We start from the raw sequence: 23,541 nt of genomic DNA, 5'->3' as shown, positions 1-23,541 counted from the left end.
TCAACGTGCCACGTCTCTTTACGTAACCTACGTCATCACGCCGCTGTAGTCTCGTCAATGACGTCGACGTCCATTACAAGTCATTTTAAAAGATGTCATTTCGTAAATGCATAATGTAACTGTTTTATTTTAAGGTCCAGGTTAAATAAATTTGTGGGGAAACAAACGTAAAAATAATAATAAAATATGTCATTGTTGACTGAGTATAATGTCTTACAATATTTACGTTGTATATTTTACTCTTATTGCTGGAACGCGCGTCAAAAAAAAAAAGATATATTTTTAATATTTAAATAAATAAAAGCTAGTCATTTAAAGAGGACCATGTTCACTCACCTTTTTGATTATTTTAAAGTGATAGGTACGGTAAACTTGGTTTCTCTTAATAGTAAAAATGCATACTTTAGTTTGTATAGTTATGGAGTTTGTAGATCTGAATCAAATAAATATTTGTAAACTTTATTTCCATTGATATTTTTGTGTGGCTTTGTTGTCAGCACATGATTCAACTATGTAAAGAACAAAATAGTTAACAAGGAATATTTCATTCATTCAGATCTAGGATGTGGCTTTAGTGTTCCACATTTGTAACAATTTGGATTTGTCTATCGTGTGTAAATCATAAGAAATTATATTTCACTGTCATGTAGTGTATCATTTCATAGCGTAACAAAATACAATGACAATGATTTCTTGCTTTTCTTGAACCTCAGCGCTTTATTTCATTCCAACAGTCAGTCCAGATGTTTATCACGACAACTAGGAGACAATCTGAGCAAAAAAAAAAAGAAGGTCCAATTAATTTTGACCACTCAACCAGGCTGCCAGTGACAACAGACCACACTGGCATTTTAGTGCTATGTAGTAAATGGAAACTCAATTAAATACAGCAAAAAAAATAACAACAGAATAGCAGCTAAAATGTTGATCTTAAAATGAATGGGTTGGTCAACCATCAGTAATTTAGTAGTGTCTTTGACTCACTTGTCAACAGTGATAAAATTAAAACCTTATATTTGTCTTTTAAATGACAACTCTGACTTGGCCTTTTCGGTTTCAGCAATTCAATGCGGATTTAAAAAAAAAACAACAACAACAAAGCTACAAAATATAAAATTGCATCTTCCTGTATATTTCTGGCTGCAGCCAATCACTGCTCGTTGGCAATTAGGATCACATGTGTGGGCTTCTTTCGCTACATTTAGTGCAAGACTTTCAAATCCCCAACCACCTTTTATTTATATTTTCCAAAAAGTGACGGCGCTTGACTACAAAAAGACGAATAAATAAAATCATAAATACATCAGGCTTCCTCAAAAACAAGCTAGGTTATTTTGATCAGTAAAAGCTTTTTCTTTAAACTTGAAATGACGACCCTTTTTTTTTTTTTTTTTTAATCTTAATGTGCTGTCTGTGATATGTCCGCAGGCTACTTGTACAGATCCACTATGCAAAACATATTCAATTGCATTCACTTAACATCTCACCACCACCACCAACAGCAAATTCAAATGAGCGTCTCTGCATATGGCCGCCAATTAAAGTGCACGGTGAGAGAAAGGCGCCTGCATCTTCACACACACGCGGCTCACAATGTTGCTTCCAGTGCTTGTAATCTCAACGCTCTTCAAATGCAGTCTAGTGAGCAATCGCGCCCAAACAACTGGCACCGCTGGTTTAGCCCAGTAAACCAACAGGTCCAAACGTTGTTTTGTACGCGAGACAGTAAAAAAAAAAATAATAATGATCATCAGATGCGATACTGAACAGCCACACAAACGAGACGGAAGGAGTAAAGGGGGAACCTTGTAAAAAGTTAAGTAAAGTGGCAGGGAAGAAAAGTGTGTGTGGTTATGACGAAGGTTAAATTGGGTTAGGCGGGGAAGGAAAGGACAGGTCAGAACTCTTCCTGGTCTCCTTGTGCCCCTTCGTCAACATCCTCGTCATCTGGCGGTGCAAAGCCCTCCTGGAAAACATGTCAAAACCTTTCGACATTTTGGTTCTTACATATTTTTCACTGGCTTAGTTGCAACGATGAGCATTATGAGCTGCTTGTCATGATAACAAAACCAAAAAAAAAATGAAAACGTAGAGTAATTGCTTCTCTATGGATGCTATTTACCTCTGTGGCATAGAGTACGTCCATAATTTTGTTGAGGACTGAAGAAGCATTTTCACTCTCTCCGTCCTGGCAGATCAACTCAATGTCTCTCAGCTTGCCAAAGTAAAATTCCCTCTCCTTCTCGAGTTCGTGCAAAGTCAGTTTCATATCCAGTAGCTGCGTGGACAGGGAAGACGCCAACGAAGAGATATAAAAACACAATCGAAATGTCTTCCCCGCCGATAAAGACACTTGAGCTGAGAAGATGAAGCCAACGTTTTGTCGCTACCTGCTGGTTGAGCTCCACGAGCTCCGAGTCGCCCCCATTGCGGGCCACGAGGGGGGTCCGGCGGGTTGCTGGTGCATTGATCTGCCTCTGCGGGGCGGGGACACTCTTAGGTGCAGTGGGAGATGTTCTGGTGGGGCCTACAAAAGACACAAACGCACACGTGTGTATCTCCGAGAAGCTACCGGGGGAGCTACAGTGGTCATAAAAAATATTTTATTTATTATTCAATATTATATAATAATAATATTTATATTATAACATGAATTATTTTTGTATTTATATTATAATAATACTATCGCTATTTATATAATAAATTATTTTTTAATATTTATGTAATATATATTTATATTATATCATGAATATATCATGTTCTGATGGGGCCTACAAAGACACACATGTGAGTATCTCAGAATCTAATGTGGAGTTACAGTAGTTATAAAAAATATTTTATTTTATTTATATTATACTACATAATAATAATAATAATAATAATATATATACTTATTTTATTTTATTTTATTATAAAAATATTTTCAGTTGAAAAAAAATCCCAAATTAATTCTGGACTTTTCCAGAAGATGCCGGGATAACACTTGTACCATTTGCAAAATAATATGCATAAATTAAGTGTGCACTCTCTGCAATAAATGACGATGTGGCAGTATAAACAAACAAAAAAGTTACATTGATTAATGGCGTCTCACACGTTTGCATTGGTATCTCTTAAGAAGGTACTTGAAAAAAATACGCTACTTATAGATACTGACAGAGCTAACCTAAGACATAATAAATATCCTATAGTTTATAAGGTCTCAATTATTGCCTAAGATTGAAGAACCGAAGAACAACAGAATTGTTGTGACGGGAGACTTTTATTAAATTTTACGTGGCAATGTGGCATTATGATCAAATTAGATTTTTTTTTTCTTTTTTTTTTTCAAGTTTTTCAGCAAAACGTACAATTAGTAACCATTCAAATTGATTTGAGAATTGGTGGATAAATGGTAAACAAATATGAAATGCGGATAATTTCCCTCCTGGTCTACTCTAAGCTCTTTCCACTTTATCTAAATGTGTTTTGACATTGTTTCACTTAAAGGCCATGCTTTAGTTGTGTTATTATTCACGTGTGTTAAACATTGTGACATTTATCAACACACAAGCGCAAACATTAGAGCAGACTAATCCGGGTTTCGCGTAATTGTGAGGAAAACACAAAACGCAAATGCCACAATGAAATGGGTGTTACCTGAGCGAGCAGGTCTTTTGGGTTTGTGGACAATGGGGTCACCTGTGTTAGAGGTGGGGATGTGGTTGCATCAAGAGGAAGAGACGTGAAATGAAGCCTATTTTCCACGCGCACACACAGACACACGCTCGCGCTAACTTGCATGTACTGCATTGTACCTGAATTGGGCGGGGGCGGCGGCGTTCCCTCCAGGCCCTGCCGTAACAGTAGAGGGTCGTATTCTTTGCCGTCGTAGTTGGCGTCGAAAAACTTCTTAAACCACTGCAGGAACTCAAAGTTGTCCTGGAATTTGCCTTTGACCAGCCTCTCGACGGGAATAATCTTGAGAGAGGGACACAGTTTCGGTCTATAATTTGTATGTGTAAGTGCAACTCAGCAATATATGCCATCTAGTGGTGAATTGTGAAATTACGATTTAAAAACTACAGCCAACCACTATACACTTGCGGTTTGGCACCCTTGGATTCACATATTCTCAGATTTATATTTCTTTTTTTCCCAGTATTTTTTTTTCTTGATTTTTTTTTATTTTTACAATTTCCCTGTTTTCTATCCATAATCTATATTGAATATTCATTAGTGTTTTTTTTTTAAGAATTTGTTGGGTTTGTAAAAAAAAAACATTTGTTCCAATCACACACTCAGATTAATTTTTCTTTTTTTTTCAAGTTTTTTTTAAACATTTTCTTTTTTTCCCCTCATTTTCCTTCTGGATTTTCTTAAGAAAATCTATATTGAATATTCATTAGTGTTTTTTGAAGAATTTGTTGTGTTTGTAAAAAACTTATTTTTTTTCAACCACGTATTCTCAGATTCATTTTTCCTGTATTTTTTAATATTTCTTTTTTTTTTTATCAATTTTTTTTCTTCACCATTTCCCCTCATTTTTCACAGAACATCCACATCGAATATTCATCAGTGTTTTTTGAAAAATTTGTCAGGTTTGTAATAAATAAAAAAATAATCGCATATTCTCAAATTTATTTTTAAATATTTTTTCTCTCCATTTTTTCCTAGATTTTCTTAACTACATTTTTTTTGAAGAATTTGCTGTGTTTGTAAAAATATATATATATATATATTTTCAAATTATTTATGAAAATTAATTAAGGCGCAACTCAAGCTTTGGCTTCCTTCTGCCCCTTCTCGAACCAAACACCTTTTATGAGCTTTTTTGTTTACTTTTATTGTACTTGTTCAAAATAAATAAAAATCAAATCAAATGGAATCAAAGAGTATGGTTGTTGCCAGTTGTCGATCCCTGAGATAAATACTCAAATGGAAAACCTGACTGGGTCTTAACTCCTCATGAACCAGTAGTAAAATATTTGTTTGATCTCCTGAAACGTGCATGCTTGCTTACCTTATCTACGGACATTCTCTTGAATGAAGCCTGTAAGACCTTGAAATTGTGGATGTATTCGTGCTCCAGTTTGGCGTTGAATTTGACTTTTTTCAACAAAATGCACCCTGGAAACAGCATGTCCATGAACTGACAGTACGCTGCACCTAAAGAGAGCAAATCATCGTGTCAACACACAGTTGTGTCGTGCATGTAAAAGTGTGTGTGTTTACCTGAACCGAGTTGCTCAATCTTGGTGTAGGTGAGCTGTAAAGAGTCGTTGACCCACGCCAACATGTCATGACGACTCAGGTTCTCTATGGTCATAGAGGTGGAGTAGACATTCACCGCCATCCTCCTGCGTCAAACAAAGTTAAATAATACTCTAGTCTCGAGTGTTGACTACCACCTTCAAAAACAAAATTTCAGTTTCAATATGCAGATTTTTAACTTTGGCACAAAAGAAATCTCATCATATCACTCACCGTCGCTGGGTGTGCGTTGGTGTGAAAAACGCTTCCAAGCAGGTGAGACTGGACCACCTTTAAACAAGACCCTGGGAACATCAATGTAGACAGTCACGCACCTAAAAGTTCTGCCTAATCCTCATTTAACGGTTTAACCAAAGCTAGTTAACAAAAGCAGCTGGGATAAGGGGGGAAGGGGTCGGGGGGGGGGGGGGGGGGATCCCGTGGTCCCAAATGACAACACACGGGATGTTGTGCTGAGCAATCATTTCCTGACAGCAGAGCTTCACAGAGGTAACTGTCCACTCAGCATGCGCTGCTAATTTGCTAGCTGGAATAACAGGTGTCCGCTTGAATAAATAAATGCTGAACCGAAAATAGACAGCTCGTTTTCCCCTCAGGTTCAGTGAATAGCTTTACTGTGGTACTTTGATTTATGGATTTAATTTGTTCCAGGACGGTGCTCATAACTCAAAACACTCACATCTCTAGAATTTTTCAAATTTGGAATAATGGAAATGCTTCATAAAAGCAGTGCCAGTTAGTAATGATGTAATTAAATAGGAGATAAAGTTTGGATGGATGTCCATCGATAATGTAATGCGCATGCCTCGGCCACCAGGGGCAGTATACTCAATTCACCTTTATTTATAGAGCACCAAAATTGATGCTAACCGTTCTATGCCTTTTTGCATTGCGTATTAGCATTAAACTAGCAGACGTTCATAAAGGCTGTTATCACGTGTTTTATTTACAAAGCAAACACATTAGACATTCATTATGATAATCTAGCGCGGCACAATGAAGCCAGATTAATTACGAATAAAAAGTGTGTCTATCTGCAAAATATATACAGTAAAGTATGTAGATATATTTAATAAATCGTGTGGACAAATTCTTTATAAAGTTATTAAAATAATGTGAATTACATTGCGATAAATAAATAAAACGTCAACAATCAGAACATGTTCATATTAGTATTTAAGTATAGCAAGAGAAACAATAAAAACGGAGTAAAGTCATAAATAATACACGTGAAGAGTGCTTGACAAGCTTGGAAGCTGTGAACGTGTTTCAGTTGGACATTCTAACCGCTGTCGTGCTAGCGCCTTGCTAACTTTTGCTAACGTCGGCTAGGCAACTAAATTGCCAATTCGGACCCTGTTGTTGAATTCGCGACAAGCCAAAATGTCGCTTTAGCGGCAGGTAGACATGGAAACCCTCCTGGATTTAAATGCGGACTTTCTCGGTCTGAAGTTAACGTTACCCCCTCTGGAGGCCTGAAGGAAAACATACATTACTAAAGAAAGAAGGACTGTTCTGTCACTCTGTGTGGCGCTGCTGCGATTAGCCCGTCAAGACAATAAAGAGCAGATCCAGCAGTACAAACACTCAACCGAACGCGTAAATGAGGACAATGTTGGTTAAGGAAAGAGAAATATGGCTTACTCGGGGGGCGACAAAGTCCCTCTCACTGCTGTGTCGTTCAATGAGATGATGTCGTTTTCCGTTGATATAAACCCAGACCGCTGCCTGCCGAACTGCGCAGAGCGCTTAAGCTGGTGGCCATCGCGCATGCGCAACTCAGTTGCACTATTTTCTCGTTAGATTTGGTGAAACTGGAGTGTGCGGAGGCGCCATGTTGGCTCCGATGAAATGACCGAGGCCCACTTTTGGTGATTTAAAACGCTGATGCCCAAATGTTTTTTTTTTCCCGTCAGTGTTAAAGTTGTGTATTAATAGCTAAGATATTTATCTTTTGAAACATATTAGGTATTTTTTATTTAAAAAATTGTGCCTCCTTAATTAAAGTACATGTTTTACGTTGGCTTTTGTTTAATTTAATCACTGCACTTATCATCCGATAGCAAACGCAGCACGTTGAGGACAGATAACGATGATTAAATAAGGATTTCGTTCATTAAAGCATTATAACGTAATCTCCTGGAGGTCATAGATACAATAGGAAGATGTCTTTATCACAGCTCTGAAATACAAACAATCTGTATGATAATACGTTTGGAACAAATCTCTCAAGTCCGCATACAATGAAACATCTGACGTCATGATGTCCTGCAGGTGGCTTTACATAATGCAACGTGACAACTTGAATGCACTTTGATCCAATAATTACCGTACTGAAATGACTGCGATTGTTTGTTTTGCGCCACCGCATATGTCATATGATCTTGAATCACTGAGCTTGAAAATGAAAAGTAGGCTGTGGAGCTTAATAAAAAAAGAAATTAAAAAAAAGAATACAGACATTGGGATACTTTTTCTATTTTATTGTTTTACCAATACTTTGTGGTAAGAAACAAGCAGCCACAGTACATATTCAACAGGTTCACTTTCCAACAAAACAATTCACAAACTTGACAACGCAGCCACTGGCAATTTACAGTGCCTCCTAAACAACAATCATCCACAAAAAAAAATAAACACCCTTTATAAGAAATGAAAAAAAAAAAGAAGCACCATTTGTGAACCTGTGGCCATCCATATCTGTCTCTATGTGGTTCGTTTCATGCATGGTGTGTGCGGTAATAGGGGGTTGACTCACTCACATTGGCACATTTATTCTTTTTAACTAAAAGAAAGCATCCTAAAAAGTACAGTGCACGGACAAAAAAAAAACCAATACGGTCATGAATAAACAACAGTGCTGGAAAGGAATGACGCTTTCAGGAGGTGAGAGAGGATCTGTGCTTTCGCGAGTAGCAACGTGCAGCTCAATCTTCCTGCCCTTGTGGAGGCTTTCGTGACGCTAACGTTCTCATTTCGGAAATAATGTGACTTGTGTCAATGTGTAATTCGGAACATGAAATCGCTGAGATATTTTGTCAGTTGTGAGGCAGTGTGTGACAGACCGGAGAGTGTTAGGCGCAAAAGATCACGCAGTATGTTGAACAGTTGGATGTCATCACCACACGACACAGTCCCATCCGTTGGGTACGAAAACACAGGAACAGCCGAGGAATTAAGCACAGTAGGTGGTTTTTAATCATAAACGGAATTCTTCACTCATCTTGCGTGACTACGGCGTGATGGAGATGGTTCACTGAATCCAGTGGTACTAGTTTTAGATATTTAATTTTTAAGTCGACGTCACGTCAAACTATTTAAAAAAAAAAACAGTTTTTTTTCTAAGCATTTAGTCCCTTTTTCTTCTGACAAGCAACGAGTAGTCGGTTAGTTGTGATCTGCTCAAATTTGGAAAACAAATTTATACATAGCACCTCATCCGGCGAATTTTAGCGTTTCAGAATGAGATTTGTAAAAAAAAAATCACTTCCGCCAATCACTGAGAACAATTTCCCTTTTTAACACGTTTTCAAATCAGTGCAGTTTTCTTGGTTGTTGGGAAATATACAAAAAACGAGGAGGCTTGGACGGTTGATTTTCCTTGGGCCAGAGTTTACCAGATTCCACTGGAACGGCCACCCGGAGGGGCCAGGATTCGAGCGGAGGACCTCTTGGGGATGTGGTCATCAACCTGAGACCCTACGGAGGACACGCTATTAACTTCTGTTGCCATTCAAATCAAGTCATATATTTAGAGGAATATTAAGTTAAGCAGCAAAATCCAGCAGTTTTTAATCAATATCAGAAGGCAGCCATTTTGCTACTTGCGAGTTAAAATGACATGAGAGTTGTGCAGGCTTCAGGCAACGACCAATCGGAGCTCAGCTTCAGAAAACAGGTGTGCTGTGATTGGTCCGTTGCCTGAGCCCTGAGCAACTGTGATGTCATCTTCAGTCGACAGCAAGTGGCAAAATGGCCGCCCCCCTGAGATGCAGAACTCATATTCCACAAATGTAATAATAATCAAAAATGTCATGTTTAGACGAGTGAGGTCACATATAACATATTACTGTCAAGAAATGTTTAAGGTTGACTTCCCCTTAAGATATCATTCTGTTTGGATGCTAAAAAGAAAACAGGAACTGGAAGATAATGTAGGAAAGTTTAACATGTGCTGGTTGCTGCTATGCCTTTAGTGTTTCAATGTAGCATTTCCCCCAAAAAATTTTTACGTACCTGAGAGGCTAAAAGAGCTCTCATGGAGGTCTCGAACCCCCTGTTGCATCCTCACCACGCCTTTGTTAGTGCCTTCTCCATCAATGGGACTCAAACCAAGATCCTTCTTCATCGCATTGGTAACTTTGACCACATCACCAGAATAGGGATCCCGGTCAACTCCTTTATATGCCTGAGCCTGTCAATGGGGTGATGCAGATCAATTTATTACTAGGGGTGTCAAAATTAGTGCGTTCATTTTGAGTTAATTAAAAGTTACTTTAATGCCACGATATTTTTTTTTTCCCGTGCGATTAATGACCGCCCCTTACTTGGAAAGCCTGTGCTGGGGGGATTTCAGTTGCAATGCAGCAGACACATCCACGTCAAAATGTAGCAGTAATAAATGTAATAATAATGCGTATATTTGTGGAGACTGGGGTCAAGTTGTATTTTACAATTGTAAAAATGTGCAGAATTTCACAAGTTACTTCATGTTGTCAAGATTAGAGAGCTCTTAATGTGAAAGAAAAATGCACCGAGCTGTCACCAAATGCATTTATGCCATCTAGTGGCAGAAATATGATCTCCACACAAATCAATATCACACTCGTTTTATCACACTGTAAAAGATGCAACCATATTTCTATTAGTTTAATTTTTTTTTTTCCACTTTTATGTGAACAAGAGTATGAAAACTTAGGAAAAAAAATTGATTGTACATTTAGAACAGATATAAAATTTGCGATTAATCGCGAGTTAACTATTGAAGTCATCCGATTAATTACGATTAACATTTTTAATATGTAATCTCACGTAAAAAAATTTTTAATGCGCATGCACTGACTTTTTCTCTCTGCACCATCTTCTTGTACAGGAAATCAGGGAAGGTCCGCTGCGGGTAGAATTTCCCGGAGCCCTCGGCACACATGAACGTTGCGTTCTCGCACACCAAACGCCCTCGGCTGATGGTGACCAGAGGGACGCCGTGGCAGCGCATGCCCTCGTACAGGTTGAAGTCGCCTCCTTGCACCTGAGTGCCGACGGAGATTGTCCTGCGCGGAGAGCAAAATGAGCGCCGGGTTTTTGGCAAAAAGGGTTCAACCATCCGGTGTTAATAACTCACCTGGTTGCATCCGGGTCCCACACCACCACGTCGCCGTCCGCTCCGGGGATGATGCGGCCCTTGCGCGGATACAAATTGTAGATCTTTGCGGCGTTGGCGCTGGTCACGGCCACGAAACGATTCTCGTCCATCTTTCCCGTGACCTAAAGGAGCGCGTTGACGGGTGGGCATGGATTTATTTTTGACAGATGTGTCAATGATGAGAACGTCGAACGCACGTACCACCGCCCGCTCCCAGATGACGCTCATCCTGTCCTGGACTCCGGGCACCCCGTGGGGGATCTTGGTGAAGTCCTCCTTGCCCAAGGCCCGCTGCTTGGTGCTAAAAGGACGGTGCTCCGATGCCACAACGCTCAGAGTGTCACTGGAAACGGGGTTGTGTATTTTTAGTTGATGCCAAATTAAGACATAACACAAGTTTGTTTGCGTGAAAAATTTGGAAACCTGACAGACAAAAAGAGCTTTTCACCATGACGTCAAAACAATAAAAACGGCAGACGCCCATTTCCACCAGTGATTTTTTTTTTAGTTTGGAAAGATGCTTTGCATCAATAAAAAAAAATCAAAAACTGTCAGATTACTCATGTGCAAGCTTATTTTGAAACACAATTACATGACTCTAAAACGTGACTTAATGATGGTATTGTATATTTCTGCAAATCTTTCTTTCAACTGTAGCGTTGGCGCTCCATTTAAGGCCTTTAAATTTATTTATTTTTTTATTAAAATTTTGCGAAAACAACCAGGTTGCGCCAGGAAGAAATGGTGGAACGGAGCTTCTGACATTAAAAGCAGAAGAAGAAAAAAAACGGTCAAAAACGGGCTATTGATGTTGCACAAATGGACTTCTGAAGGTAAAAAAATAAAATATAGTTAAAAAAAAAAATCCACTGTCGAAGACGGGCTTCTGACGTCAAGAAAAAAAAATGACTGGCAGAAATGAGCTTCTGACAGTTAAAAAAAAATAATGGTAAATAATAAAATACAATTTTAAAAAATCTATTTGCAGAATTGAGCGTCTGACAGTAAAAAAAAACAAAAAACAAAAAAAAAAACTGATAATAAACTTGGTCAAACAGTAACAAATAAAAAATAAAATAACTTGCAGAAATGAGCGTCTGACAGTAAAAATAAATAAATAAATACATTTTAAAAAACTGATAAACAGTAAAAAAAAAAAAAAAAAAATTAAAAAAAAAAAATCCACTGGCAGAAATGAGCTTCTGAGAGTAAAAATAAATAAATAAATAAGGAAAAAAACATTCCCATTGGTGGAAACAGGCTACTTTACAGTAATAATAATAATAATACAGAAAAAAATTATCCCTTTTTTTTTTACTGGCAGGAATGCAATAGTTCGAATGGCACCACAGGTAATTAGGTAAAATGGTTGAAAAAATAAACATGGAGAACACGATCATTGAGGGACAACACAAAACACGTATCCGTCGTTGTTTGAACTTCAGGTTCACTGCGAACTGTCCACGCACTTGCCCAACAGTCCCATCAGGTATCCGGGAGTGTTGGGGTCGAGGCGGAGAGGAGGGACGATGACGTGCGCGGCGGCGTGAACCCAGTCCTGGTGGTAATACTGCATGCCGTTCAACACTGCGTGAGCGACGGTGGTCTCTGCGTGGACCACCTTACCTGCGCGCACACCAAGAGCATTATTGCCATCTGCCGTCTCGTGTGTGCGTTTTTTTTTTTAATCACGCTGGGACCAACCCTGCATCTTGGCAGCGGCGATCATATCTCCGGCGGCCATGCTGGAAACATTCACCAAGTAGATCGGGCAGTGAGCCTGTAAAGGCAAAAAAAAAAAATGGATTGCGGATTGATCGCATCATCTTCCTACAAACAGGAAATGCGTGTCGATTTACCCGATTGGCGATTGTGACGGCTCTGTGCGTAGCCTCCGATTCCAGCTGCAAAAAAACGATAACTCGTGTGAATTGTGTTTTTCACCCCCCCCGATTTTTAGAATAGAGGACAGTAGCGCTTGGGACTCGCACCCAAAATTGCCAAAAGGAAGTAGAAGGAGAGGTCGTCATGGCAACCAATGTGTGACGTACGTCGTTAGTTTGCTGCTGATTTTCACTTTCCGGCTAGCTCGCTAGGTTAGCATGCGGAAATCCACCACAAGATTCTACCTTTGGCCGCAACGACACAAGAGTCTGTTTAGTCCGAAAAATATGGTGCATGTGAAGTTTATTCCAGATCTGCTCCAGATAGCACTTTTGGAAGACATTCAAATTCATAATGGGTAATCCTATTTAATCGCACGTTCACACGCTAATACCGCTTTAAAATAGCATTAGCGGGCTTAGCCTCATGTTTGTTTTGCTTCCTGTGGCAAGCCTTTCTGCTCGTCTTGAATGCTTTTTTTTTTGGCTCATCAAAAAAACAGGAAGTGAATACTTTTACCTCTTCTGGACGGCTGACCTCGATGCCTTCAGGTCCACTGATACCCAACTCCAGAGCCTCTTTCGCACCCTATGACATCGAGAGCATAGTCGCATGATCGTACGCTCGCACTTGCTCGTGAAGATTGCGCACCTCCGCCACCAGCTCTCCGTTCTCGGCGTGGACACGCGCGATGGCGCCGATGTCCTTGCAGGTCTGCAGCGCCTGGTACAGCTCCGAGTCCCTCAGCATCATCATCTCCTTGTAGGCCATGAACATCTGGAAGGAGTTGACCCCGTGCTCCCTGACCAGCGTCTCCATCTCGTCGCGCACCTGAGCGAGATCGAGGCTAATCATGTGAAACTTGACAGATAATGCAATATATATATACGCTCATTTTCAGTCCAAAAGTTGTACGTTTTGTCAATCTAAGACGGTTCTATAAATTCACAGTTAGTGTTAAAATCTTTCAGAGTTGATTTAAACCCCCCAAAGTATTTTTTAACATTGTCTGATCTAAATGTTCGTTGGAGTTAGTTGACAGCCGTTTTGTTTGGTGTTAAGCCAACTCGGCGCGGAGTTTAAAAAGTAAGCTCCGCCCACTTGATTAGAACGGCTCTGCCGCAAAGACTTCTGGGGATATGATGTACACTCTAAAAAGAGTAAATTATTGACCAACTTAATTATGAGTTCATTAAACTTAATATATTCACCTGAATTTAAGTTAATCTAAAGTGACTCCAATCCAATGTATTAAAGTTAATGATCTCATAGTTAATTAAACTTAATATATTCACTTTGGACTAATTTAATTCAATCGTGTGTTCCCAATTGTAGTGATTTTTTTCAATTCAATTTAATACATTCACTTTGGACTAACTTAATTCAATCGTGTGGTACAAATTGTAGCAATTAAAAAAAAAAGTTGGTCAACAATTCAATTTGTAATCTTAAATTGGTTCAACAATTCTATTTTTTAGAGTGTACATTTACATTTTCAGGTAAGTATTATATTCAGGGCTGGACTGGCACAAAAAAAAAAAATCGTCCCTGGCATCTTGACTTAGGCCTGGTCCGACTCCTGCCACTGATATTTACTGATGATGTTTCAGTCCTATATCGATCTATATTCGTACTGGATTACCGGCCTAGTCCGTCTAAATTGTGGGCCGGTCTCTTGTGGTAAAATGTAGGAAAATAATAATTAAAAAGCACCGCATCGGCCTCAAAAGAGGCTGGCCCACCGGGCATCTGCCCTATATGCCAGATGGCCAGTCCAGCCCTGATTATATTATAGGGACACATTATGGAAAAAATAGCTTTTTATTTGCCTGTCTATTTGCCAAGTCTATTGTTTGCTATCATTTTTTTCCTTTTCCGACTGTGGCAGTGTGCCAACTATTGCCGTGCATACGCTTATCACAGCAGATGATATAGCGGAGATGCTGTAGCCAAAGGCTGAAAAAAAAAAAAAAACTATAGTGACTCAGAATATCTGCCTAACGTGCTCAGTGAATATGTGTGTTAACCTAGTTCATGTAAGATTTCTAATCTAGGTCATTACCCATTTCACCCACATATGAAAAATGTGCAGCATTACTTTTGGTTGAGTGGTTTAACAGCATGAGAGGGCTTTCCTGACTTCACCTTTGGCCCCCACCAGGTCACGCCGACGTGCAGAGCGTAGTCGCAGCACGCCTTGGCGTCGGCCAGAGCTTGGCAGTTCTCAAAGGCGTCCACCAGGGAGCAGTGTTGCTCAGGCAGGATCAGCGCCATCACCATCGTGGTGCCGCCCATCAGAGCCGCCTGGGTCAAGCGGAAAGAAAATGAAAGGAAAGACGATCATGTAAGAAAATAACAACAATCCCAGGTTGTCCTGATGAACTGACGCAGACGTCGCCTCAGCTGGCCGCGGCTCGTTCTAAGCACTGCGCAGCAGTGGATGTGCAAAAAGGTGGGGGGGGGAAAAAAAAGGACGCTGGGAGGCGCCGGCGGAGATTGACAAGCCGGGTAAACCGGCGTGAAAACCACATGAGGCGAAAGCAGCGCTCAGCTGTGACTCACCTTTGCGAGCGGTGTAGTAAATGCAATATATTGTGTCGCCATGGCAACAGACACTGCTCCACTATGACATTCATGTTCCTAACCATCCTTGGCTCCCTCTGCCTCTAGTGAAATTACACCGACAGTCACCCATTCATATTCATCGGAGGCTAACTGGAATGGCGCTGAGGTGATGGCAAAACCTGGTGTTCATCAGCATGTAGCCTGGTGTGTGCGCCACACCCAAATAATATGCTAATTATTCCCTCATGTCATGTTACGCTAAATACAAATGCGCTCTTTGCTGGCAAAGTATTGAATTAACATTTGATGGGGAAAAAAAATGGTTGGATGGACATCAATCCAGTGTTTTAGCCCAAATCCGTTACTAATTGAAGGACCGCCGTCCCCTACTGTGACGGTAATCTCCTTGGAAGAAACATAAAGGAGACAAAGAGGGAGACAGGGGAGAATAAAAAATACTGTGTGAGATGGCGGGAGCACAGAGAGAACGAAATATGGTGCTTGAATGGACAGCAAATTGACATATTTGTTAACAAATTAGGTCTGTCACTAGCAAATATCTTTAGAATTCTTTTGATTATTCCATCGATTAATCGGGTGTATTAAAAAACTTTTTTTTTTCCCCATTACTGTTTAGATATCAGTTATTGTTTATTTGGCATCATTTAGTGATAACAAACAACTAAACAATTAAGCAAATACAATGAAAGCAGCAGGGGCCTCAGTATAGAGCCCTGTGGGACACCAATACGAAAGTGGGGGCAGTGCGGGTCTCAGGGCAGCCAAGGCTAACAGCACAAAGTTTTCTCAGCCAAATTGGATCAAAACCCGCTAACAGGGCTGACATCTTCAAACTAAACATAATAACAAATAAATAAATAATAAACTAAAAACTAAAATGAAAAAACAATTACAGCTGAGAGGGTGAAATCGGACGATTTAGACAATTTTAAGCTCAACGATCGCTCTTACTGATTACTCGATTATTACCTGTACAACAAATCAAATCATATTGTTATTATTTTCGAGACTGATATTGATGCATAAAACCATGAATCAATTATTTTAATATCTCTTTTCCCTATAAATTCATAAGAAAATGAATTCGATTATTTTGTGTATTTTACCATTTTCTTGAAATTTACTGTTCACATGAATTTAAAAGTATTTTCTTACATTTATGAAAGACCTGAATTATTGTACTTTAAGACGATTCAGAATCTTTTTTAATTTATATTTACAATCATTGAATTAGAATTATGAAAATATTTTCATCCCATCCTTAAAGATATCAGTGATTGTGTAACTCTTAATGGATTATAACAGCTGCTACTTTCATGAATAAACTAAATCATTTAACCAGTTACTGCTGCTGCAAAAACGTAATAACGAATTTAATGATCGTGGAGTTTTTATCATGTCCTGGATATTTAAGAAGAATTGATGTTGCGTCATTGAAGTGAATCGAATTGAATTGAAGTCCAACTGAACTCCTGTGAATCGAAATCGAATCGATTGAGGAAATATCAATCGTTTCCCATCCCTAATATCGACTGCCGTATGAATCAGCCGATATATATCGTGGCGATGGCGTGACAGTGGGGGTAAGATGGAACGAGCCCGATGCAGAGAACAAAATGGCGGAGAAAGGAACACACACACAAACACAATCCAGATTTTTCCCATCAAGCGTGGGGTTGGTTGCCATGGTAGCGAGGTCAGTGAGTAGAGAGATGGTGATTAGGGGGGGGGGGTCGCTGGTGTGAGCAGGCGTGTGGAGGATTGGGTATGCCCCCCAAAAAATTCCTCTCACCCCATTTCACTTGGCATTCCATTAGATGTTAAGCCAGTCGCTTCACTAAGCCGCGGTGCTGCTTTTAATCTGCCAAATACTCCCGCGATCGACATTAGAAAACTGCATCATATCACCTACAGTTACTGTTTACAATACTGTGTTTAAGGACGCAAGTGTGGCGTACCTTGGTGCCACTGTAGAAGTCGTCCTGGATGGCGGCGTTCATGAACGTCTGCTGCAGGTGCACGGAGGTGTCGATTCCGCCGGGAAGCACCAGCTTTCCCGACGCGTCGATCACCTTCGCCCCACCCGGAATCATCAGCTCCTTCCCAACCTTTAAAAAAAAAATAAAAAATCAGCATCATCATTTAAAAAAAAGTGAGTTCATCTTGGTCTCATCAGACCACAGAACATGGTTACAGTCAAATTGTAGTGTCCCAAATCACTGTAAAAAAAATAATAATAAAGTAATATTTACTTGAAAAAAACTAGTAATGTTTTTTCACTCAGAAATTTTAAGTCAATTTTACAAGGAGAGTTTTTAGTACATTTTGCCAGTTTATATATTTAAAAAAAAGCTACTCAAGGGTTGAGGAACAAACCCACAACTTTCAAGGGATCCTTGTACCTCCAAGAGACTCGGTTTTGGGCTCATTTCGGACACACCAGCAATGCAGTATAGTGGCAAACAGCAAGAGTGGCACGGCTCAGGTGGTAGAGCGGCCGTCTCCCGAGCTGAAGGTCATGAGTTCCTTCCTAAATGCTTCAGGTAGTTTTTTTAAATTTTTTATAAACTGGTCAAATGCATTCAAAAGTCTCCTTGTAAAATTTTCTTTGGATTTCTGAGTGGGAAAAAAACTTTACTAGGTATTTTCAAGTAAATATCCCTTTTTTATTATTTTTTTTATAGTGAAAGCGCATTTGTCAAGCCTACCTGCTGAATGATGCCATTCTCAATGTAAACATCTGCTTCCTGGGTGAAGTCGTCATTGACCACTTTGCCTCCCTTGATGAGAATTCGCATGGACCCCATGTTGGCAGCCAGACTCCTGTTAGTTAAATTACAATTTTCATTTAAAGTGTCCTCTAATTCACAATACATTTGCACAAAATGAAAATCTATCTTGACCAATTCATTCCGACAGAAAATAATGACACGTTCAGAACTCTGCATATAAAATGACGATTATATATTCCCGATGGTTAGAGCATGTAACTGAAATTCCAGTTAAAAGAAGCCCTAATGCAACGTTCCCGTAGGACTTCCCTTTCAGAATCATGCATCTAATTAACCTAATTGCAGTCCATTTGTTCCATAATGTACTCGGAGGACTTAAAAAAAAGTGAAACATGGCGTGTACAGAGCACGTCCCACCCCCATCCATAGAAATCCAGCCCTTTTGGCTGTGATGATGTCATTTTGTGGCATATAGTCCTTTCGCACTCCAACAATGTAGGACGCCATTGTTTCTATTCCAGCACAATTTGATTTCACCCTAGTTTGAAACCCTAACCCTAATGTAAAACCCTAAACCTAATTTGAAACCCTAGTTTGAAACCCTAACCCTAATTTAAAACCCTAGTTTGAAACCCCAACCCTAATTTGAAACCCTAGTTTGAAACCCTAACCCCAATTTGAGACCATAGTTTGAAACCCTAACCCCAATGTGAAACCCTAGTTTGAAACCCTAACCCTAATGTGAAACCCTAGTTTGAAACCCTAACCCTAATGTAAAACCCTAGTTTGAAACCCCAACCCTAATTTGAAACCCTAGTTTGAAACCCTAACCCTAATGTGAAACCCTAGTTTGAAACCCTAACCCTAGTTTGAAACCCTAACCCTAATTTGAAACCCTAGTTTGAAACCCCAACCCTAATTTGAAACCCTAGTTTGAAACCCCAACCCTAATTTGAAACCCTAACCCTAATTTGAAACCCTAACCCTAATTTGAAACCCTAGTTTGAAACCCTAACCCTAATGTAAAACCCTAGTTAGAAACCCCAACCCTAATTTGAAACCCTAGTTTGAAACCCTAACCCTAATGTGAAACCCTAGTTTGAAACCCCAACCCTAATTTGAAACCCTAACCCTAATTTGAAACCCTAACCCTAATTTGAAACCCTAGTTTGAAACCCTAACCCTAATTTGAAACCCTAGTTTGAAACCCTAACCCTAATGTGAAACCCTAGTTTGAAACCCTAACCCTAATGTAAAACCCTAGTTTGAAACCCTAACCCTATGTAAAACCCTAGTTTGAAACCTAACCCTAATGTGAAACCCTAGTTTGAAACCCTAACCCTAATGTGAAACCCTAGTTTGAAACCCTAACCCTCATGTGAAACCCTAGTTTGAAACCCCAACCCTAATTTGAAACCCTAACCCTAATTTGAAACCCTAACCCTAATGTAAAACCCTAGTTTGAAACCCCAACCCTAATTTGAAACCCTAGTTTGAAACCCTAACCCTAATGTGAAACCCTAGTTTGAAACCCTAACCCTAATGTAAAACCCTAGTTTGAAACCCTAACCCTATGTAAAACCCTAGTTTGAAACCTAACCCTAATGTGAAACCCTAGTTTCTAGTTTCTAGTTCCTAGTTTCTCACTCCAACAATGTAGGACGCCATTGTTTCTATTCCAGCACAATTTGATTTCACACCAATTTTCTTCTTATCTAGAAAGATTTCTCTTTTTTTATTTTTTATTTTTTTTATTCACCAGGAACACTCCTCTAAAAAATCTTCCAAAACGCATTCGACAATGAGTGTTTACTCCCTAAACATGGCCGGCGTGTGCATTCTCGCATGGCCGGCTGCATGCAACGAGTTTGCAGGCAGGAGACAATTGAGTCCCAGTCACACGGAATCAAGTCAAAGAGATGGATGAGAACAAGAGGGGGAAGCAGAGCAGAGTGGATGAGGGGCAGTGGGGTGCGAGAATGAAAACACTCAACAGTACAATGAGGACCCCAAAAAGCAAATCTCACTCAGGTGGACCCCCCGACATTCATTTTTGGCACAGGCCAAACTGAAAACTTCCGTTTGTGTCACTCTGGTTTCTGCTGGGCTTGATGACAGTGATGTCTATGCTGGGAATTTTTTTTTTTTTTTAGGGGTGGGGGGGGGAGGTTATGGAAAGTAGTGTCCCTCAGGCTTGGCAGCCAGAATGAAAAGGGTGGTTTCCCAGGAGATGGGAACTGGGCTGCTTTCAGTGGAAACAAGGACCGAACAGAAAATGCTTGCATGACAGCATTGAGGAATGAAATTCACCAACGCCGTCTTCAATGTTTTTACTCCATTGAAGAGGGTAGGGCTGGAATTCATGATTATTTCAGCAATCGATTAATCTGGCTATTTTTTCATAACATTAAAAAAAAAACATTTACATTTTCATCACTTTTTTCAAAAGAGGGACTTTAGTTCAAGTCGAGAGCGCGAAAATCATAAATTAATTATGATTTAGTTACTGGTTTGTAACATGAGTGAATTTGGGCAAAAATGTTGATCATAAGCAATTGTTTTATTTTGGTTCAAAACAAAAAATCAATCTACTTTCGTGGAGGACTGCAGAAATTTCGACCATTTGGACAATTTTAAAGCCATTTATCCGATTTAATATCGCTAATGATTCATCGATTATCAAAAATAATGATCAATTAATTTGATAATCGATTACTTGTCGATTAGTTTATTATTATTATTTATTATTTATTATTTATTATTTATTATTTATTATTTATTATTTATTATTTATTATTTATTATTTATTATTTATTATTATTATTAGTTTATTATATTTATTATTAACAATCGAAAATACTTTTGTCCATATAATATATTTGCATCAACTCATTTGCTCCCAGAACGTTCTATTTTCAATATTACCATGGTAACTTTTTTTTTTTTTTTTTTGCTAGAGCATACAGAACTGAAGATAATGCATGAAGCAATGGTAGTTATTACAAAAACGGACAGCAGGTGGCAGCAGAGTATAAGAGATCAACCATGTTGCAAAAAGCTATTTTGCCCACTGTTTGAAACAGATTTGTGAATAATGATGAAACTAAATATACTTTTTTTTCTGTTGAAAGAAGAAACTCATCTTTTTTTTGGTAGCTTCCATGTTTTTTTTTTTTTTTATAGCAATAGAATACAATATTCTGTGGGCCAAAATCGGGTCATAATCCAGTAAAACAGCCAGGAGCGAAGGGGGTTGCTTCAGTGAAAATGAATTGAGACGTTTTTGATTGCCTTGATTGCCTGGTTGGTAATAATTTCAACGGCAAATATCGTAGGGCGGGATAAAACCTCCCAACGCGCCAAAGGCTCCGCTGTGTCAATCTGCGGGAGACGCGTGAACGGCGAGTGTCGTGGTAGCCTCAAAAGCTGTCACTGCAGGATCACGCCTTTGAATCGTCGCACATTTTCAGACTCTGCAAAGATAACAGGACTCCGTTTTGAGAGACGTTTATTATTGGGATTCGCGGTCGTTAGCGGTGTCACTCGTCCATTACGCCGAGCTAAATACGGAACCCAAATAGGTTCACGGCAGGTAAATCAAGTTGGACTTAATCCTCGTCATTTCAAGTTGAATTCCGACATGGCGGCTGTTCAAGCGCAGCCGCCGTCCGTCCGTCTCTGCTGTTCAACGCTGAAGTGTGAGCGCGTGTTTGTGTTTTGTAAGCGAGAACGTGGCCGACAGCTGCTGACTTCTGATCTGGGGTTTAATCGCTGCTGCAGTGACAAGGCACGTCTTTGTTATTTTTGCGTGCCGTGTAAAAAAGCCACAGCATCAGACAGGAGAGCCAATCGGTGATAAGAGATTGAGGTTGAAAGGAGGAGGATTGACGGACAAATCAAAGTATTAGTAAATCACAAAAAAGATATCATACGTCATGACAACAGTGGGGTACCAATGAGGATTAGGCTAATCTCTCTCGATCCAGATGTTAGTCTGCATTTTCGTGAGAGATGTTTTTTTTTTTTTTTTTTTTTTGGTCACCTCATCTGTTCAATCCGACTACAATTTTAGGGAAAATATGCCTTGAAAGTCGCGCTTAACTTTGCTGTATTATGTCATGGCAACATATCTTATAGAACTGCTCATTAAAGGGAATACTTAACTTTTTGAGCAATTTTCTGAGTTTTAAAATAAAGTTAATATTTTGTCTGTAATTATTTTCATTTATTATTTTTCATTTTCAATTAATACCTTTAAAACGCATGTTGCCACTTGCTGTTAATTTTTTATTTTTTTTTGGGCTAAGTGATGTGAAATTACCAATGTAGGGTCTAACCTGCCCCTGCACACAGACCCCAAGCTGTCTAAAAAAAAAGAATGGATGATGGCAATTGGCAAACATATCTATGTGTCTATAAGGGGAAAATATGAACAATTTAGAGGTTAGCCAACATTCCAGAACAAAATTATTTAAATACTCTTCCACTAGATGGCAGAATGAACAACGTGAGTGTAAAATAAATTTGTCAAAATGTAAGCGCCCCAATAATTCTGTCAACACAAAAAATGCCGGTTGGAAAAAGACAGCGAAATGCTCAGTTTGCTGAGTCATGACAACGCCCGCACTGTTTTCTCCGATTCAGGTAGTGGCACAACCCAAGACATCAGGAGGATTAATGGAATAAGAGATGACAGAGGGTGGATTAAGGACCTCTGCCAAGGAGTGCCGTGTATAGTACTGATACAGTACTAACAAAATGTGGATGTGTAACATTACCGTGACGGGGAAATAATAAGTCAGATTTGATTTACCTTCTGCTTCATAATGATGCAGATGTGCCTCACCTTTAAGAAATATACTCTAGGGGTCCAAATACAATTATGTCATATTTATAATGATAGATTTGGATGAATAATGTACAAGGGAAGAGCCATTTTTAGTGCAAACGCTAACCTAAAACAAAGGAAAACCACAAATTCACTCTAACACGCCTTCCCTGTTGGACATGCATGACAAGCCAAATCACAATGCTGCTTCATCCGCGCATAATATTGGCGAATTAGCCGCGTGAACGAAAAAAAATCTTACATAATGGCTAACGCGGGTTTTATTATTGCGGTGACACACACACACACACACACACACACACACACACACACACAGTCGTCGACAGGCATTTTGTTAACACGTTGGTAAACGGTAATGATAAATTCAGTTCACACATTCCGATGGAGGGGGAAAAAACGAGTTACTAAATAAAGCAATACACCTCATGACGTGACCGAACACGTCATTCCCCCCCTGAGGTGATACCTTTGGTGGTTAATTTTAGACGTTAGCACGCCGACTGTCAATAACGGTAAATTAGCTTTACGGTACAATATAAATAATCAATACGACAGGTGGTTTTCTCTCACTTTCGTCTACGACGACGAAATGACGTCAGAGCAAGCGCGGTGTGGTCATTTTTGTGATTTTATCTTTTTTTTTTAAATGGCGACTTACCGGTTTTTTCGTGGCGTTCTCCTTGGCCCGCTCTCGTGGGTGCTTGCTTGCGGTGTGTGCGAGGACAGCTGGCACAGCGCGAGGCACAGATGCTGCCTTCAGACGGCCAGGCAGCAGCCAATGGGATGCCTTAAAATCCACACTTTAACGGACGCGATCGACCAATGGGAAAAGAGATATGTCAGTCCACAGGGGCGTGTCTCTTGCCTCCAGAAAC

The 23,541-nt window shown here is 39.5% G+C and overlaps 2 protein-coding genes across 5 annotated transcripts; both read right to left on the bottom strand.

The window, feature by feature from the left end:
* Positions 1-689: 689 nt before the first annotated feature.
* Positions 690-7,023, bottom strand: LOC144039663 (microtubule-associated protein RP/EB family member 3-like). 4 transcript variants are annotated; one of them, XM_077553246.1, is made up of 9 exons: positions 6,898-7,023; positions 5,467-5,537; positions 5,215-5,390; positions 5,003-5,148; positions 3,798-3,960; positions 3,640-3,681; positions 2,391-2,527; positions 2,123-2,278; positions 690-1,966 (listed from the first exon to the last, which is right to left on the bottom strand). In XM_077553246.1, the coding sequence occupies exons 3-9, from the start codon at positions 5,333-5,335 to the stop codon at positions 1,898-1,900; spliced, it is 834 nt and encodes a 277-aa protein (XP_077409372.1). In that variant the 5' UTR covers positions 5,336-5,390; positions 5,467-5,537; positions 6,898-7,023; the 3' UTR covers positions 690-1,897. The 4 variants fall into 4 exon arrangements, with proteins under 4 accessions (XP_077409372.1, XP_077409371.1, XP_077409373.1 ...); XM_077553245.1 differs by having other exon boundaries at positions 5,215-5,339; XM_077553247.1 differs by having other exon boundaries at positions 5,215-5,346; positions 5,471-5,537.
* A 698-nt stretch (positions 7,024-7,721) lies between these two features.
* LOC144039459 (dihydropyrimidinase-related protein 5-like) lies at positions 7,722-23,489 on the bottom strand. The gene is made up of 14 exons (XM_077552815.1): positions 23,325-23,489; positions 17,794-17,908; positions 17,044-17,193; positions 14,645-14,803; positions 13,151-13,330; positions 13,019-13,087; positions 12,475-12,519; positions 12,320-12,395; positions 12,085-12,241; positions 10,817-10,958; positions 10,595-10,737; positions 10,316-10,523; positions 9,490-9,667; positions 7,722-8,952 (listed from the first exon to the last, which is right to left on the bottom strand). Exons 2-14 carry the CDS (start codon positions 17,890-17,892, stop codon positions 8,867-8,869), a joined length of 1,692 nt encoding a protein of 563 aa, XP_077408941.1. The 5' UTR covers positions 17,893-17,908; positions 23,325-23,489; the 3' UTR covers positions 7,722-8,866.
* Between the last annotated feature and the right edge of the window lie 52 nt (positions 23,490-23,541).

This window comes from Vanacampus margaritifer, chromosome 19, assembly GCF_051991255.1.
Source record: "Vanacampus margaritifer isolate UIUO_Vmar chromosome 19, RoL_Vmar_1.0, whole genome shotgun sequence".
NCBI classification, from domain to species: domain Eukaryota; kingdom Metazoa; phylum Chordata; class Actinopteri; order Syngnathiformes; family Syngnathidae; genus Vanacampus; species Vanacampus margaritifer.
The sequence above is the reverse complement of the archived record's forward strand: the minus strand, read 5'-3'. Positions and strand labels throughout refer to the sequence as shown.

Bases quoted from the DNA above. Each gene is read 5' to 3' on its own strand.
- LOC144039663 (XM_077553246.1), bottom strand. From the start codon at position 5,335: ATGGCGGTGAATGTCTACTCCACCTCTATGACCATAGAGAACCTGAGT. The intron at 3,961-5,002 runs GTAAGCAAGCAT...CCCTCTCTCAAG, and splicing joins AGAGAATGTCCGTAGATAAG to ATTATTCCCGTCGAGAGGCT. The intron at 2,279-2,390 runs GTAGCGACAAAA...CTGTCCACGCAG, and splicing joins TCGTGGAGCTCAACCAGCAG to CTACTGGATATGAAACTGAC.
- LOC144039459 (XM_077552815.1), bottom strand. From the start codon at position 17,892: ATGGGGTCCATGCGAATTCTCATCAAGGGAGGCAAAGTGGTCAATGAC. The intron at 12,396-12,474 runs GTAAATCGACAC...TTGCCTTTACAG, and splicing joins CCGTCACAATCGCCAATCGG to GCTCACTGCCCGATCTACTT. The intron at 10,524-10,594 runs GTGAGTTATTAA...CTCTCCGCGCAG, and splicing joins TGGGACCCGGATGCAACCAG to GACAATCTCCGTCGGCACTC.